The 18,978-nt window shown below is 36.2% G+C and overlaps 1 protein-coding gene across 1 annotated transcript in view; it reads left to right on the forward strand.

The window, feature by feature from the left end:
- The window catches only part of LOC145686423 (uncharacterized), a 119,048-nt gene that overhangs the window by 3,350 nt on the left and 96,720 nt on the right, over window positions 1-18,978 (forward strand). The window contains exons 2-3 of the mRNA XM_081759720.1: window positions 6,064-6,238; window positions 9,117-9,258. Coding sequence (XP_081615846.1) covers window positions 6,089-6,238; window positions 9,117-9,258 — 292 coding nt within the window. The 5' untranslated portion in view covers window positions 6,064-6,088. The remainder of the gene's footprint in view (window positions 1-6,063; window positions 6,239-9,116; window positions 9,259-18,978) is intronic.

The raw sequence follows: 18,978 nt of genomic DNA on the forward strand, positions 1-18,978 counted from the left end.
ATTGTTAGGCGAAACTGTCAGTATGAAAGATATTTTTCGCTCGGTATAAGAATATTCATGTGTAGTATCGTTTAATTCATGAAACCATTTTTCTAAGCAGTATCAAAGGCATTGCATACGTGACATTTCAGGCATTTATCGTGTATATCAGATTGTCTAAAAATTATTGAGCTTTTCGAGGACAAAATTGAGAATACATTTATAGTAATTTGAAAATAACATTGTGAAGATGTACCATTTTGTTCGATGGTCTTGCCATTTTTCCCCCAACACCATAATCTCGTCGTGGTCATTATAAAACTTCTGTGATTTCTGTTGAAAAAAATGTGACTATAGTTTTCACAGGCCTCTTTTGAAACTAATTTAATACTATTCAAGGAATTCAGCAAAGACCGAAACAAATCATAGTCTAAAAGTGCAAGATCCAGGTTATACATTGGATGCATTAAAACCTCTCGACCAAATTCTCTCAATTTCTCATGGGTCAGTAAAGATGTATGTGATCTGGCGTTGTCAACATGAAACGTCACTCACTACACTTTTTCTGTTGACCAGAGCGGGCTGCTCCTTGTGACTTGCTAGTGCATTCGTGTTAATTGTAACAAAATATGTCCGAGTCTATCGTTCTGCACGACGTCAGCAGCTCGTGATACATGATGTTCTTTCAATCCCACAAAAACTCACAGCATAGCCTTTCTGGGCTCTGCACACTGTGGAACTTCTCGCTTCAATCACGATGTTTTTTTTGTTTGTTTGTTTGTTTTTTTTTCGCACAATGTTGTCATAGGTTATCCATTTTTCATCACTCGTGATCAACCGCTTCAGAAATGGCTCGAGTTCGTTACGTTTTAGTACAGTTTCGCAGATAGAAATATGATCGAATAAAAATGTTTTTGAGTCATATCATGTTGCATCCAAATATCGAGCTTCTTTTTGTACCCATCTGTCTCCAAATGATTTAACACTGTTTGATGGTAGATGTTTAGGTCATGGGTGATGTCTTGACTGTTTACATGCCTGTCTTCCTCGAATTTTGTTAGAATTTCATCCATTTTTTTCAGTGATTAGTCGCCCATTGCGAGGAGCATCTTGGACTTGGACATCGAAATTTCCAGAACGAAAGTGACTGAACCATCTTTTTGTTGCTTTCGATAATGTAGCTTGCCCATAAATACCACGAATTTCTTCATGGGTCTGTGCAGCATTTGCGCTTTTATCGAAGTAAAAGCGTAAAATGTAGGGTAATTTTGTGGAAAGTTCACTCATCTTCACGGCATAATACTCATATATGACTATAAGGGTTCCAACACTGTTTGCACATCTACTATAGTGCTGTCAAAATGTCTTGAGCAGTGGCAAATTGCTAACTAAAGCTCACACTCTCGACATTCTCACGCGTTCAGCCAATTAGGGTTCGGCTGTTGCTTGGCGACAGAGCCTTAGCGAAAGGGAGTGGCATTCGTTCAGCCTATAGCAGCGCTTGGAGCGGAAGACTAGGTGTCAAATCAGTGTGGTATATCTACAGCTTCAACTGTCAAATGTCAAATGAGCGACTCATGTATCCTGAGATTTGGAATACTAATGCTATCCCGTGCTCAAAAGGTTTAATACTTTCTAGACTATTAAATACGTAGCATCATTGGCGCAGCCAGAAACAATGATGGGAGAGGATAAGCCTTAAATATACTACTACTACTACTACTATTACTATTACTTTTACTACTACTACTATTGCTATTACCACTAAGAACAATATCTATTTCCTATTGTGTTTTTAGGAATACTTGTTCACTTCTTTCTCAGATATTGTTCCTCTTAACGTCTAATCGCCGCCACTGCCTACCCACTTCCTACATTTTCAGGCAGTGGCGGCGATTGGACGTTAAAAGTGGGGGGGGCAAGACATGATCTGGATATTTGTATATCAATCGTAGTTTCCATGGTTGTATACCTAATAGGATATATTTTTCGGTTAAAATACTGTATATCGTATTTCATATTTTATTAAGTAAATTGACAATAGCAACGCAAGTAGGTACTAATCCTTTGTACTTTTAAACAACGAAAGTGTAAGAAGATATTTGATTCCTTGCACATCTTAAACACCTTAACATCCTTGAACATCTTAAAATTTTGTCTGGAAAATTGTGTGATCAGATTATTTAGTAACAAATTTGCAAACAAATAAATAGAAAGGATAATATTAATCATACTAATGAATAATGAGGCTTGTTTTGCAAAAGTTATATTGAAACTGGGAATTAATGAACAACTTAATTTTTAATTCTACACATGTTATTAAATGTATGTTATTACTCTTAGAAAATGAAAGACAGCAAATGCTACAAGCATATCCTACGACATTTAAAGAAATACGGTATTTGCTTTTGCAGCTTCCCGAAATACGTTCGTTGCCATTAGGTGCACTTTTCATTTTCTTGGAATACACCAAAACACAATACTAAGGGTAGGGACATGCCGAAGATGCACGCTACATCGCGCCCTAAAGGTCGACCGCGAGGGTGAATTAGTCGCGATGATGAACAACTGAGTTTGTTTTTACATTGATGTTTAGCGGAAGCGTCGCTGTGGCTCGTGTTCTCATTGGCTCTCCCTGACGCGATGCACGGAATAAAGTCTTCAATTGTTTAGAATTTCGTCTGCAGTGGATTGTGTGTGTCTACGCTCGAGAGGTTTTGCTGCACTATTATATTTGATTATGAAAGACATATTAATAGAACTAATAAGGAATGTTTCAGCAATATGGAGTAAGAAACACAAACAACATCATAATAGGCACTTTTAAATAGAGATGGAAGAAAATAGCAACTGAAATGGGAATGTCAGATGTTATTTATTTGAAAAAATGAAATGAAATGAAATCTTTAAGTTTTACGTCCCACGCTTATGCCGGTTAGGCTAAAGGAGACGGTGATTATGAGAGATGAGTGAAATGGTGGAATGAAGAAAGTGGGAGGAAACGGCAGAACCGCGAGAAAACCCACGAGCACGGTGTTTGTCCACCACAAAGTTCACTTGGCGGAGGCTGGGATCGAACCCGGGACCCCAAGCACCAGAGGTGAACGCTCTACCACTGAGCCACCGCGCCCCCCGTTATTTATTTGAGAATTATACTGTAGCTTATTATTATATAAGGCAGTGGCGGTCACAGGGAGGGGGCTTCCGGGCTGAAGTCCGTAAATTGAAGAATTTTTAAAGAAAAAAAGAACCTACTGTTAATCATATCTATGCTTAAAAACTACACCACCACCCCCAATTCCGAGATTAATAAAAAGAGTTTCTTCTAAATTCGTTATTGATATAAGGTAAAGAAATACCTGTAAAGGCTGGTACGTATCCATAGGGAGGAAACGTGGAATAATGGAATTTCAGTGCTGAAAGTTCATTTGCAGCAGTTAATACCCCCTCCTCTCGAAACCTGAAGATATACCTGATTTATTTATTTATTAAATTTTACTGGGAAACGATTTCTCGCCTGAGTGCTGAAAGGGGGCATTTCTTTACAGAAAATTGAATAAAAGGTAAAAATCTTTGATTTAGAATATTGATAGAGATGAACAAGAGATGAAACTCAAATATTTACTTAATGTTTCTCTCCTGAGTCGTAGGCTTTCCTAAAATCAATAAATAGTTGATGTACCGAGGTATTGTATTCCCATTTCTTTTCGAGTATTTGTCGAATGGTAAATATTTGGTCGATAGTTGATCGATTTCGTCTAAATCCGCACTGATAATCTCCATTTCTCCAATAAATTCGTTATTACAATAACGAGTAATTAATTGAATATTGAAAACGAATATTCGAAAAATTTTAACGTCTCTAGTTTACACCGAAATTACTTAATAATTAAATCTGTTATATAACAGGTGCCAACTAAAATTAAAAAGTTGTATAGCTATCTAATTTCAGAGCTGTTTTATACTGTGTGTAAAACAGACTTGAATGTGTGTAAGAAAACTGATTTCTTGTAAAGATGCTTCCTCGTATATGGTGTATTAAAACTGTCTAAGATGGCCATCCGTGCTTCCACTGAAGATGTACAAGTTGTACAACTGGCCAACTAATGGAGCAATTAAAAAAACGCATGCAAGATCATATCCAAAAAAACAAATCTTGCGCGAAAAGGACTAACTGCCTAAAACAAATAAATATCTTTATTAGTATAACTTAAATAACTTAAAATGAAATTTTATCTAGTGTAAACATGATTTTGAGGCATTCTGACTTCCCAATAATCCTCATCACCTTTCAGTATGACTTTGAGTGCATATTTATTTTAACTTACTCGGGACAGTTGAACTACAGCGTATACAGAAAACCAACTCTTAGTGATCTTTACTTAAGTACTGATTCATATCATCCATCCCCGGAAAATCCAATATTACAAACATTGTTACACAGAGCAAAAACAATATCTGATAAAGATCATCTTGAAGAAGAAATAAGTGATTTAATGTTTCTTTTTTTCTTTTCTTTTCTTTCTTTCTTTCTTTCTTTCTTTCTTTCTTTCTTTCTTTCTTTTTCTTTTTTTTTTTAGAAAATGGTTACAGTAAAAAGTTATCAATAAAGCAATAACGAAAAGCCTAAAATATAATAAAAAGCAGAATTCAGGCAGGACTTCGGAAGAAAAGCAAAAATTAGCACTCATGCCTTTCATTCACAATACTTCTAATAAAATAAACCGTTTATTAAACAAATATGAAATAACAACAATTCATCTGCTGTCTTTAAAGATCAAACAAACATTATGTTCCATAAAAGATCAGGAAAGATTAGATACAAATTGTTTATTCAATTCCATGTGAATATGGCTTAACATGCATTGAACAAAACAGGACATACAATAAAAACAGATGTAGAGAGCATACAAGATGTATACGATTAAATCAACCAGAAAAGTCAGCATTAGTTCACCATGCACTGAAAAAACAGCACAAAATTATGTTTGAAAATTCATCGGTTATATGTCAAGTCTACTCATGGATATAAAACGTTATTAAGAGAAGGAATGGAAATAAAATTACGTGGTAGCACATTAAACAGAGAGGAAGATTTGAAATTAAGTAATATTTGGGATGTTTGATTACAGTACTAATAACAAAGAAGAGAATGAAAATAATAATGATTAAAAGAATGGTTATGTTATAATTTTGAATGAAACCTTAAATTATAACTTTCATTGTTTGGTTTTGAGATGTAAAATTATATTTTAAAAATGTAGCAATTAAAACTATGCTACAATAATTGTACAACAATTCACCAAATTGATGATGAATAAAGTCAAAATGTTTCAAACGTAAGTTAAAATAAAAGAAATAAAACACGATGAAATACCAAAAAATGTATTCATTCAATTATAGATATCTCCGTGGAAGTTTCGTGGAATATATATATTTATATAGTTTGATAGAGACAGTCCAAATTCGGAAAGTGACCAAATAAACAGGTTTTATTATAGGCCTATTTTAATGTTTCTTAGTTCTACATATTATTGCTGTTGTACTATATTTCAATTTAGAGTTGTTTGGCATTAATAATAATAATAATAATAATAATAATAATAATAATAATAATAATAATAATAATAATAAAACTTAACGAAACTGGACTCCTGGTAAGTATCCGGTGTTTATTCTGCTAAGCCCCGCCAGCTTTGGAACATGGCAATAATGACTTATTACGAATAGGTTAAGTTAGGTTTTGTTCACGTACCTTAGTACATTGGTTTGGCGCGGTGGGGCTTATCGAAACTTAAGCCAATAATTTCAAGCCTTTTCCCTTGGAGTTACGGTTAGGTCAATGGCTTTTAATTGGTTTAAATTTTAAGGGCTGTATTTTGTATACTGTATTTCAGTTTATCCAAACTAAAGCTTAATAATAATATATTCTATACTATCCTATAATAAATTCCTGGTAGTGCCAATGGTACAGTTGCATGAGAATTTTCTAATGTAAAATGTTAAATGATTTATCATAGATTAATATGTGATATTCGAAAGTGTTGCTTAATATTAACCATTGTTTAACGTTGTTTATTTCAGGTGGGAGACTTAGCTTCAGTACAACATGGAGGAGTGGTTCTATCGGCCACCAGTGTTAGTGGGCGAACGAGTTGTTTGGTTGGGCAGTGGGACTGGACTGCCACAGTGTGGTGTAGTCAGATGGATAGGGAAATTACCTGGAATGGGACCTGATTTCTCCGTTGGTCTAGAATTAGTACGTACTGTCATTCTAACGAAGCAAATTTTCAATTATTGTAATTTCTTAATTACACAATTTAAATTTATAATGTTTAAATTTATCTAAGTTGTTAATTGTTTACGATTTTTATAGCTGATAATTTCAGTGACTTCGTTACTGTCCCGTCTTCATCAAAATATTTAGAAAGGATGATTTAGGAAGTTTCAGAACTCATTGAAGGTAAATGTAAATAAATATCTGTTACTTAAAGAATACGAAAATGCATCTTATTTGTGTAGTATTAAAGTGAAACATGGAGTGATATAGGGTGTTGACTCTACTGAAGAAATAGCGGTACCTTCGTCTTCGTAATAAGAGCTATACATTCATTACTTTTTATCTTCCATGACATCTCAAATTCTCTAATTTATTGTCTCTAGATACTCTGATAAAGGCACTGGAGTAAATAAGCCACCAAAATTATCAGCTGCAAAAATTGAAAACAATTAATAACTTAGGTGAGTTCATTTAATAATGCGTTGCTTGTATACGATAACTTATTATGTAACTTAGTGTTTTCTGAGGGCACTTTATTGATGAATCGATTCGTATTACAAAAAGAAAATGATTGCAGTAGTACATACGTAGGTGGCCCCTTTCTTGGTGGTCCAGTGCCTTCATTGTTACAAAAAAGTTTCAATATATAGTATATTTCACGAAAGATAGATGATAAACCTATTGTGTTACAGCATACACCATTAATTTAGAAAGTTACATACGAATGCTGCTGGTATATATACACAAAACTCCTTTGACCTTTGAAACCACAAATTTTTCAAGATCCTCAACATGAAATAACTTACATATTCTACATAATTTTCACAGAGATATCTGTAATAAAACAAATTAATTTTTAGGTATTCCATCCACGTTTTATTTATTTTGTCTTAACGTTTCAAACGCAGTGAATACGTTCATCATCTGCATATTTTGATGATGAACACTGTCAGTGCGTGTGAAACAACTTAAAATTAAATAATAAAATAGAGGTGAAATACAAAAAATGAATTTATTTAATGAAATAGACTTACTTACAGATTTCTGTACCAATACTATTATTTTAATTATTTTGTATTCATGAGTTATTTCAGGAAAAAAAAAAAAATATATCAAGTGTTATAAGCGAAACAAACTCTTGCAATTATGTTGCTCGAGTTCTTGTCCGATTTGCAATAGTTGGTAGCAGTTACTGCTTGGACAACTAGAACATTATTTTTATCTTCAAGTCACAATAAATATTTAGTTTTAAACTACAATCGAAAATGTGTTACAAACCTGATCTTTATAATGTGGTTACCAACTTATTGAGTATTGTACGTACTTCTTCATACACCTTCTGTTGTTATGTTGAGTGCATGTATTAACTTTTTAACGTTCATTGAAACATCACCTTACCATTGGTTCTTCCGTATCGGCTCCCCTGAGTGTATACATCTCTGTTCAGAGAGAATATCTTCCACATGAGACCTAATGCTGCAAATATCGAGCATGGCTAAAGAGTTGATTGCAAAAAAGTTAAAAAAAAAAAAATCATGAATTTTCAATACCTCTAAAATATAGTAAAGTGATTGATGTAGTTCTTGTAGGATTAATTGATAGATAAACTTTAACTCCTCTTATCAATACCGAGGCTATATCAGACACTTGTAAAACGTTCATATACTACATAAGATATTTGGTATTGAAATAGCTGGTACTTCAAGGTGTGTTCGGAGACTCTACACAGTACTGACTTGTATATGTTTCTGTGTTGATGACTCTTTAACTTTTCTTCAATATTTTTGGCATAATACCCGAATACCCGTCCGTAGGATGTTTTCTAAACTAAATTGTGAAGATGTTAGGCTGTTCACATTCTAAAGTGCAGCATTTCAGTAGCAATGACTTATATGTGAGGGAAAATACCTTTCAGTGTTTCACCAAATAACAAAAGCACTAAATAAAAGCTTTTAATATTAATTTCCAATTTTTATATATGTGACTTAAAAGTGTACCCTTTTAACTTATATACTAGTAATTTCTTTGCCAGGTTATTTTACCCCCTCATCTGACCACTATCGAAGAATCAGATAGTTCACTTTTAAATCATATTTATAAAACTAGAAAGTAGATTTAAAGACTTTGAAGTATAATTAAGTCTTCTTCAAAGAGGTTAATATTACCTTCTCAAATATTTTCCATCTACATTTATACATTTGCTTTGCCTTTTAAGTACTTTATTTACTATTCTAAACCGTAAAAAATAAACTGAGAATAAATACTGTAATCATATTATTTAAAAATATGAAAGATTATATTACTTTATTTATTGGCGATATATCAGTATTTCCTGGTATATTTGTTTATTTTTTGAATTTAATAGAATAGATACAAACTGAAACTTAACAAAATGCATTCTTTTCCAGTACTGTATTGTCGTAAATTATGTATTTGATTAAGAAAATAGTCAAAATATTGAAATTTCGACAGATAAAGATATATTTTTTTTAAAACTAAAGCCAATTTTAGCAAATAAATTGGCATAGATGACTTTTGAATTTCCCGACCTTCTTTTCAATTTTGATCCAATTTCCCTGCTTAAAACGTACTTTTCAAAATTTTCCTTAGCTCTCTGAGTCATGTCTTCAATTCCCAGTTCTATAAAAACCTTGTAACAGAAGAGTTAGGTTTCTAGGAAACCAATAAGCAAACGTAGGAAGACGCAAAATTTCTATACGACGCGACGTGTAGCATGAAATAAGTTATTGTAAAACGTCTTTTAAAGCTCTATTAGAATCTTTAGTTTGTAGAACGGAAATAAGGAAATTGTTCATTTTTGTACCAGTTTTCTTAAATATTTCTCTTTGAATTTCAGGACAATCCATTACCTTATGGTGGAATAGATGGAAATTGGGGCGGTAGACAATTATTCTCTTGTCAACCGAAACATGGCCTTTTCGTCCCAATCTCAAGGATCATTCTAGAAAAGGAACTTTTCTTGATGCAAGAAAAGTTTGGTAAGTACCAATATTAAATGTAATATGATCATTCTTCTTCAAAGAGATTATTATACTTTTAACAACATAATAAAAAAAACGTACTTGAGACAGTGAAATATTCTTTGTGCTTTATATAACTCAGTGTTCATTGCGTTATACTATTATTGAATAGAAACTCAATCCCGTACTGTTGATATACATTTTTAAAGTATCTATGTAGACTGCAGGAAAAATTACTACGTTACTAAAAGCTTACCTATCACGCGAGACAGCTATGCTCTAACCTGTCTACTTGCACATGCGTATTAAATCATATCTTACGTAATTGGAGTTTACAAAACCTGCGGTTCGTTGTTCTTATCAATATGTTTCACATTGAAGAACGGTATAAAATTCCAGTTGTACCTGCGTGAACACGTTTCAATTAATCTGACAAGTACACTCCAGTTCCATCACTCTACAGGCGTTATAAGTGGTTCGCATGTCACGAAACCTACTATATCGTGAAGAAAAGATCATTCGCATACCATAAAGAAAAGTTCATGTTATGTAAGTGACAATACCAAGGCCCGTATTTAGGTAAGTGCTATTCTGTGCGCGAGCACAGGGCAGCAGAATTTAGGAGGCGGCAAATTTTGGATTTTTTAAAGATTCACAATAAAGTAATACACTGCTCCACAAAACTTAAGAACCCGAGAGAACGTGGGATAAGTGGCATGTGGGGCCCATTAAACACTGGTAGAAGGCATGTACACACAAAGTGACGCACAGGCAAGGCGAGGGCCCGCTGTAGCTCGTGCATAGCACCGTCGCAACCGCGGTGGACATATTTTGCCACGTAGCGTACACGACAGCCCAGTTGTGTCCGAGGTTGCAAGCAGTGAGTTGGTGGTTCCTATGTAGGATGTCAAGGGTAAACACCTTGCAGTAGCTAGCAGATGACATTTGAGTGACGTTGACCGCGGGCGAATTATTAGGCGATGGGAACTAGGCCGATCCAAAGTGGGCGTGGAGCATAAAATTCAATGTGAACAAAAGTGTTGTGTCAAGGCTGGTGAGTCGCTTCCAAAATGGATATACAGTCAGTAGACGCCATGGAGGAGGTCGTCCAAGGAATACGTCGGCCGCCGATCACAGCTTTCTCACAATTCTGCCAGACGTGACTCTAAAGCGTCGTGCTGTCAATTGTCAAATGATTTGTTTCAGGCAACGGGACATAATGTTAGTCATGAAATTGTTCGTCGGCGGCTCAATACAGCAGGCCTGTGCTGTGTCTGTCATTGAAACGGGAGCACAAACGTGTTCGTTACACATGGTGTCAGGAATATGTTGCATGAAGCGAATACTAGTGGGGGCGCGTTATGTTCTCCGATGAGTCTCGATACAGCCTGTCGTCTGATTCTGCTCGGACATTAGTACGGAGAGAGTCAGGAACACGCTATCGCCCAAACTTCATTGTTTAACGGCCATCCTTTAGCGGTGGTTTCATCATGATGTGGGATGGGATCATGCTGGATGGGAAAACGCACCTCTATATTATGGAACATGGCACTTTGACGACACAACGGTATCAGGATGAAATTCTTCATACATATGTGTGAAATTTCCATGGAGCATTTGGTCCGAACTTCCCGTTTATGAATGGCAATACCTACCCGCCCATACCGTGCACATCTGGTGTCCGTGTATCTGGAGAACTACGTGGGATGCTCGTGGGCGGCGAATAGCGCAGGGTAATCCACCGCCACGCATTCTTCGTGAACTGCAAACAGCTCTTTTCGAGGAGTGGCGCTATCAGCCGCAAGACTTGATTAACACTCTAATTTTCAGCATGGAGGCTAGATGTCGTGCCTGTATATCTCTTCGTGGTTGTCACGCACCATATTGACTGCCTATGCCTTCGCGCAGTCCTGTTTTGCATGTTAAGGTATCGTTCTGAACTTTCTGGCCACCCTCGACATCTTAACTGAATTGTTGTCCTTTATTTGTGTTGCATTGTATATCTATACTGTCTTTCTGTCGATTATACTTGATGCAGTGATCTTGTTGTTTTACTATCTGCTACCTACTTCGAGTTACTTAAGTTTTGTGGAGCAGTGTATTTAAAGGTAGCAACCCGCGGAATCCCGCACAAACGCGAGAAAATATGTTAATGTGTTTAATTCGCTCTAATTACAGTAGTTACTAATTAGCTAGCTTTCTGATTATTTTGAAAAACTTATCCTTTCCTACCCTCACTCCAAGAAATGAGGATGAACTTGAACTTCATTAAAACTAATATCGTTAAACTCAGCGACATCGAAAACTATGAATATTTGACGTTTTCGATTACTTCTAAAATCTCGCACCCCTCTCTGGTAGTTGACCTTGGCCTTGAAGTTGAATTGGAACAAAACTGTCACTATTCATCTCAGCCACCCCAAAAACTATGAACTCAACTCTAATATTGCTCGTTTTCGATTATTTTTAAATGCCCCCATATTGTTCTTATGGGAACTTTTCACCCTCATATCTCAGATCCGGTGTGACCTAGGGACTGAGAACAGATCATTTGGATCATTTCTATGAGAGCCTTAAAACATGTTTCTATCTATTATGGTTCGCGAGTTGAAAAGCGCTACAGACAGCTTAAGAATTAATAGTATGCATTTTCTCCGGATAGTAAATTAAAACCTATATGAATAAATTATATGTCAGTATTGAGAGAATGTGTCCACAATGGATGAATTATTAAGCTCGTTGCCTTGTAATCAAGGGGTCCTAGGTTCGATTACGAGTGGTGACACAAGTGGTTTGGATCATAAGTTAAGCTGTAGGTTCTGTCCTTAGTACGTCATTATCATTCCATAGAAGGCAATGGCAAACTATCATGGGTTCACCTTGCCCAGGGACCTTTGGGTCAAACACCTACCTTCAGGCAGAACACCATATCGTAATCATCATTGAGAGAATTAGGCCATTTAAAAATACATTGTAACTTTTGTAACTTGTCATACTTAAACTGCTACTCAACAAGAGCTAGTATGTTTGCAAAATCACGGCTTGTTTCCTTGTTTGAAACATAATTTTGTGCGGGGGAGTGCGGACGGCAAATTATGTAGAGCACAGGGGCACATAATATATAGATATGGGCCTGACAATAATTAAAAGAATTTTTCCACCATAACAGATAGAGAATTTTTCCTCAGGCCGGCCTACTGTGTACGTTCGGATAAAACCGTTCTAATGGCGGAGCAACGCTGATATTTCCTTTCGTTTAAGACACCATCGCTAACCCATCCTAAAACTTTGATCTTATTATCTTCAATAGTTTTCTAAATGTTAACAATTTTCTAGCATGTTTTTGCCAAAAATAAACTGTTAGCGCAATTTAAATACCTCCCTGAGTGTTTAAATACTACCTTAAGAGGTTAGTGTGTTAGAAAGTTCAGCAGAATTGTATTTATTTATTTATTTATTTATTTCATAAGGACAACACAACAGGCTTAATGCCCAGTTATAGTGTCATATACAGAATTATTAACATACACTATTATACATACTTTATATACATACACAAATATACGTTATCTAATTATACATAAGTTATTGCATGATAATTCTTTTGCACTTGTTCTCTGACATACTAAACACATCTATTACATGCAATCTAATCATTTCATTATATGAAGCACACATTCTCCACAGAGGAGACTTATGTAATATTTTTGTTCTTGCTTTTCTACAATAGAATGTCCCAGCGTTTGCTGTTCTAGTCTTACCTGTTGGGACAGGTAATAATACTTCTAAAGCTAAATCTGAACAATCAATTTTACCATTTAATGATTTACGAGGGCCATCCGGAAAGTGGTACCCGTTTGCGCCGCATGAAGCGCTGACGACTAAGGGACCCGCTGGGCAAGGTCAGACCGCGTCAGTGGCTTATCTGCCTGCTCTGTGCGAGGTTGTGTGACACTAGCAGTGCCTGTGTTGTGTCTGTGCTCGTTTATAATGATTAAACGAATTGAGAACCCCGTCAGTTGTGAAGTGAGGGCCGTGATTAAATTTCTTGATGCATGAAACGTTCGACCTTCTGAAGTTCATCGCCAATTAAAGGAGGTGTATGGAGACAATGTGATGGACGAGTCGTCTGTTCGGCGCTGGTGTCACAAGTTCAACCTGGGGAGGGGGAGTACACACGACGAGGAGCGTTCAGGGAGATCATCTGTCATTACAGACGAACTGCTGAGGTCAGTAGACGAATGCGTGAGGAACGATCGGCCCGTCACAATTGAGGAACTCTGTAAACATTTTCCTAATGTGTCTCGAACAATTGTTCATCAAATTGTCAAAGACCATCTGCATTATTCAAAAATCTGTGCAAGGTGGGTCCCTCGCGTGCTCACAGATGAGCACAAAACCAAGCGTATGGCTGCAGCACTGACGTTTCTGGAACGTTATTCCGATGAAGGAGACTCTTTCCTGAATCGCATCATTACAGGGGACGAAACATGGGTTTGTTATGCATCACCTGAGAGTAAACGACAGTCCATGGAGTGGCATCACGCTCATTCACCAACCAAACCAAAAAAATTCAAGACACTTCCGTCCACCAGGAAACTCATGGCAACCATATTCTGGGATCGACGGAGTGTACTGCTCATTAAGTTTATGGCCCGTGGAGACACAATTAATGCTAATGCGTATCGTGAAACATTAAAGAAATTGCGGCGGGCAATACAAAATCGACGGCGAGGTCTGTTGTCTACAGGCGTCATTCTCCTTCATGACAATGCCAAGCCCCCATGCAGCTGCGAAAACACAACTTCTGCACCAATTCAAGTGGGAAACCTTCGACCATCGTATAGCCCGGACTTGGCCCCTTCGGATTTTCATCTCTTTACGAAGCTTAAATACTTTCTGGCGGGAAAAAGATTTGACAGCGATGAAGAACTTAAACGAGGCGTGACTACGTATCTCAATACGCTGGCGGCGGTGGACTATGACGCTGGAATACAAAAACTCGTCACACGGTATGACAAATGCCTCAATTTGCTTGGTGATTATGTAGAGAAGTAGTGTAAAGTATGCTCTTTCCAATAAAAATGTATATATTTGTTAATATGTACTACTGTGTCTTTATTGCACAAACGGGTACCACTTTCCGGATGTCCCTCGTATGTAAGAACAACAAATCAAAAACACATCTCCTTTATTCTAATGTTTGAAAATTAAAATTCCTTACCAAGTCTTCATAAGGGACATACTTTGGGTAGAAACCGGTTTTCTTGTATGCAAGCATTTTTAAGAATTTAAATTGTATATTTTCTATTGCATCAGTGTATTTAGTGACATTTGGTGTCCAAACAGTACAACAGTATTCTAATTTTGACCTCACATATGAAAAATATAACCTTATAAATGTTGATTGTTTGTAGAAATCCTGTCCTATCCTATAAATTAAACCTAGGTTTCTATATGCACTACTCGTTATCGCGTCAATGTGTTGGGTAAAGGTTAATTTGCTATCAAATATAACTCCTAGATATTTGATAGTATTTGGGGTAGACAAGGAAGTGCCACTTATTGTATACGTAAAGTTAATTTGATTTTCTTTCCTCGTGAAAGATACAGATTTACATTTGGAAACATTCAGGACTAATTTATTCTTATCACACCACATTTGAATATTCTCTAGATCTTGTTGAAGTTTCACGCAATCATCAATTGAACTTACTTTGGAGTATAATTTGAGATCGTCGGCAAAAAGAAGAACTTGAGAAGTTTTAATACATAGAGGAATATCATTAATAACAAGAAGAAACAATAGAGGATCTAGATTAGATCCTTGAAGGACTCCTGATAGAGTATTAAATTTTTCAGTAACAAATCCTTTGTAAAAAACATATTGTTTTCGGTTATGCAAGTATGATACAAGATACTCCATTGCTTGTTTCGAAAAATTCAGAGATGCTACTTTCAGTAGCAAGACATCATGATCAACGACGTCAAATGCCTTGCTAAAATCAGTATAAGGACATCTACTTGACTGCCTCTATCTAATTCTGTTACTATAAAATTTGTTAAAATTGATAAGTTTGTCGAAGTAGACCTAGTACGTAAGAAGCCGTGTTGATAAGTTGAAAGAACAGGTTCTACATGATTTAAAATTCGCGCATATAATATACTTTCAAGAATTTTTGCAAAGGGCGATAGAAAGCAATTGGCCTGAAATTTTCTATTTCTCTCTTGTTTTCAGATTTTGGTAATGGACAGACTAAACTTTCTTTCCATTTATCTGGGAAAGTGTTTGTTCTAATAGAAATATTAAATATAGTGCGAAGTGGATATTTAAATATATCCCTGCAACCTTTCACAACATAAGGGGGAATGTTATCAGGACCTCAAGATGCTTTTGGTTTCAACGCTCGTATAGCATTTTCTATTTCTTCGAGTTTTATTTCATCTAATTGAAAGTTGTCTAATATATTACATTCGGTAAGATTAGCGAGAAAAGAGTCAACGTTGTATGTGGCGGGTACACTGTTGTACACTGAATGGAAATAATGTGCAAATGCCTGTGCTATTTCACTGACATGTTGGATATCATGACCATTGTATGTAAGGGAGTTTGATGACAAATGCTGTGTTTTGCGTTTAATAAAGCTCCAGATCTGGCTTGGGTCTTTCTCGATAGAGCATTCTGAGTTCAAAATAGAAGTTTGTAGGCTAATTTTATGTCAGATTTTATTTCTTTACGCAGTCTCTCAAATTGATCGCGATTATAAAGTATATTTGTTGATCCCTTTTTCCCCTTGTTATGGTGGTATGTCTTGGATTTTGTTTTCTTAATTATATTATAAGTAAATCAACATGGATAACTTCTGCTGATATGTCTTTTAAGTGGAACACATATAGAAATTATGTTGTTAATCATTTGATAAAAGTTTGTTAATGCTATATTTACATCATCCGATTGCGAAAGGCAATCCCAGTTTACTTTAGAGAATTCTGTATTATATCTTCACCTCGAATATTATTGTTCAGTGTACTTAGTTCTTGTTATTATTGCCTAACTTAACCAATTTTTCGGAGTAGTATAAAATATATAGTAAAGTAAAAGTAAAAGGCGGCCCCAATTTTAGACAGTTCCCCCCCCCCCCCATATATAAGAAGTAATGTAGTCAGCACCACGCTCAAGTTGCATTTACTCCCAAAGTAACCATTGTATAGAGGATGGGAGAATCTTTAAGCTGCATTGGAACAAGGGTAGAACTAGAAAACGAACTCTGAGAAAATTACATAAAAATACAAGTGTATATACAGGGTGTTTCAAAACAACACCAACAACGTTTGGCAGCTGATTCCTGACACCAAGATAAGACAAAAAGTATAGACCAACATGGGTGCACAAATGCTTCCTTTCGGAGTTATAGGCTGCCGAAAACATGAAAAAATGAACTTTAAAGGTCTAGAGCTCCAAAAGTGTGAGACCTACCGTCGGGTGAAGATTTCACTTAGGAACTATTTATAATATGTACCCTATCCAAAAAATCCATGATTCAGAATCCTAAGATACTCACGCTACAATTTTTATAGAAGGGGTTTGGCTACGGGCATATAATTTGAACTGTTGCGGGAGTATCTTAGGATAAGAACTCGCCCTTTCAAGTATCCTGATTTCATCAGTTTAATTTTCGGTTGCTGGGCTACTACCTTCTATCGAGATGAGCTTAGAAGCTGTACTAACTAATACATTAGACGACAAGGAGAAACACGTTTAATTTTTTTTTTAAAAAAACGTAAATTTTAAAAATAAATTGTACATGACTGTGGTGAAATGCTAGCTTTCAAACGTATCTCCACGAAACCAACTGTGAATAGTTTTTTTTTTTTTTTTTTTCATTTTCAATATCTGTAGGTAAATAGAGAAAAGCACTATTAGCACAGATTATTTGTAGGAGCTCTTCACTTACACTTAAAAGCCATACTTAGAATATAAATAATGGGTTGTGGATTTACCGTGTTCTTTCGCTCAATTCTAAAACTTTATATATATATATATATATATATATATATATATATATATATATATATATATATATATATATAGTTTAATGTCCCACGATTATGCTTCGAGCTTAAGGAACACAGTGATGATGGTAATGAGAGAAATTGTGGAACAAAGAAAATGGGAAGAAACAGGAGATCCCCGAGAAAACTCACATACACGTGTTCAGGGCCGGATCTACGAAATATTGCGCCTGGGGCAAAGAAGTTTTTCTGGCGCCCTCCTTCCTCCCAAGTCTAAATACTTTGTTAGAACTTGGAACAAATCCTAGGTTGAAGTATATATTTTAAAAACTTTAAACTACTTGTTATCTTTCTCCCTTTTATAACTTTTACCGAAATTTGTGTACACATACGAGCTTGAAACCAATTACGAAGCGTATCCAAAAGTTAGAAAGTGAGAAGTATTAAGTCATTTTATCGTTTAATCGAAACACAAACCGATACATTATGCAATGTTTACGTTTTATTTATATTAAATATTTATGATATCTTTAAAACTTAAATTCTGAAACCGGCTCTTTTGTTGAAACTCATTTATTTTGAAAATAAAATACTCTGTTACATTGGAAACAAAATTCTCAATATTTTCCTCGTAAGAAAATACATAGTTGCAGAAGATACAACTTTGTTATATGCATGTATTGGGACCTATTGTGATATGTCCTTCAGATTTTAACGTAAAAAGTAATATCAGTGTTGCAATAGAAACAAACAAAACAAATACATAACAATTCAAACAAGCTATAAAAGTAACCAAGAAAGTACTGTCGCTTTTTGTGAAGGTCTGTGTTCCATTGGCTCTCACACCGTGAGTTGAATGAGAATGGAGATACGGCGAAGCTTTAGTTGTTGGTGTGGGTATATTCAACATACTACCTGGTTGTGGAAGTTCAGTTACACCGTGAACTTGCGTAAGGACAGAGTGAACATGGGACCTCCACAGAGCGACATAAGTGCGTGTATGCTGTACCAGTTCAAACTAGGGGCAAAGGCCGCTGCAGCGGGGCGGAAGATGTGCCAGGCCTTCGGTGAGGGTATAGTGGCTACACGGATAGTGCAGCGGTGGTTTAACAAGTTTAAGGACGGTGACGAAACACTCGAAGACGCACCACGTTGCGGAAAACCAACACATCTACAAAATGAAAATCTTCAGGCAACAATTGAGGCGAACAGTGGCCAAACATGTGAGGAACTGGGACTATAAGTCAGTGTAAGTGGAGAAACCATTCGGCAGTACCTCCATCAACTTGGGAAGCATTATAAGTTGGGTCGATGGGTCTCACATGATTTGACTCCGGGCCAGAAGGTAACGCGAGCAGACACCTGTGTTTGTTTGCTGTTTCGTCTAAGGAAGAAGCCATTTCTGAACAGGGTGTTGACGTGTGATGAGAAATGGGTCCTGTACGAAGCTTCACGGTGCCATCATCATTGGTTAGCATCCAATGAACCGCTTCTAAAACAGCCGAAACCAGCACTACACCAGAAGAAGGTCGTCCTGTGTGTTTCGTGGACTGTTCGCAGCATCGTGCATCGGGAACTGCTAAGAGCTGGTCAGAGCATCAATACAGCCGTGTACTGTCAGCAGTTGAGCTGTGTTCAAGAAAAACTCAAAACTCTGGAGCCAGCACTTCTGAATCGCGAAGGGGTCCTCCTGTTACAGGACAACACTAAACTCCACGTGGCTAG

Source organism: Thermobia domestica, chromosome 1, assembly GCF_964235325.1.
Source record: "Thermobia domestica chromosome 1, izTheDome1.hap1.1, whole genome shotgun sequence".
NCBI classification, from domain to species: domain Eukaryota; kingdom Metazoa; phylum Arthropoda; class Insecta; order Zygentoma; family Lepismatidae; genus Thermobia; species Thermobia domestica.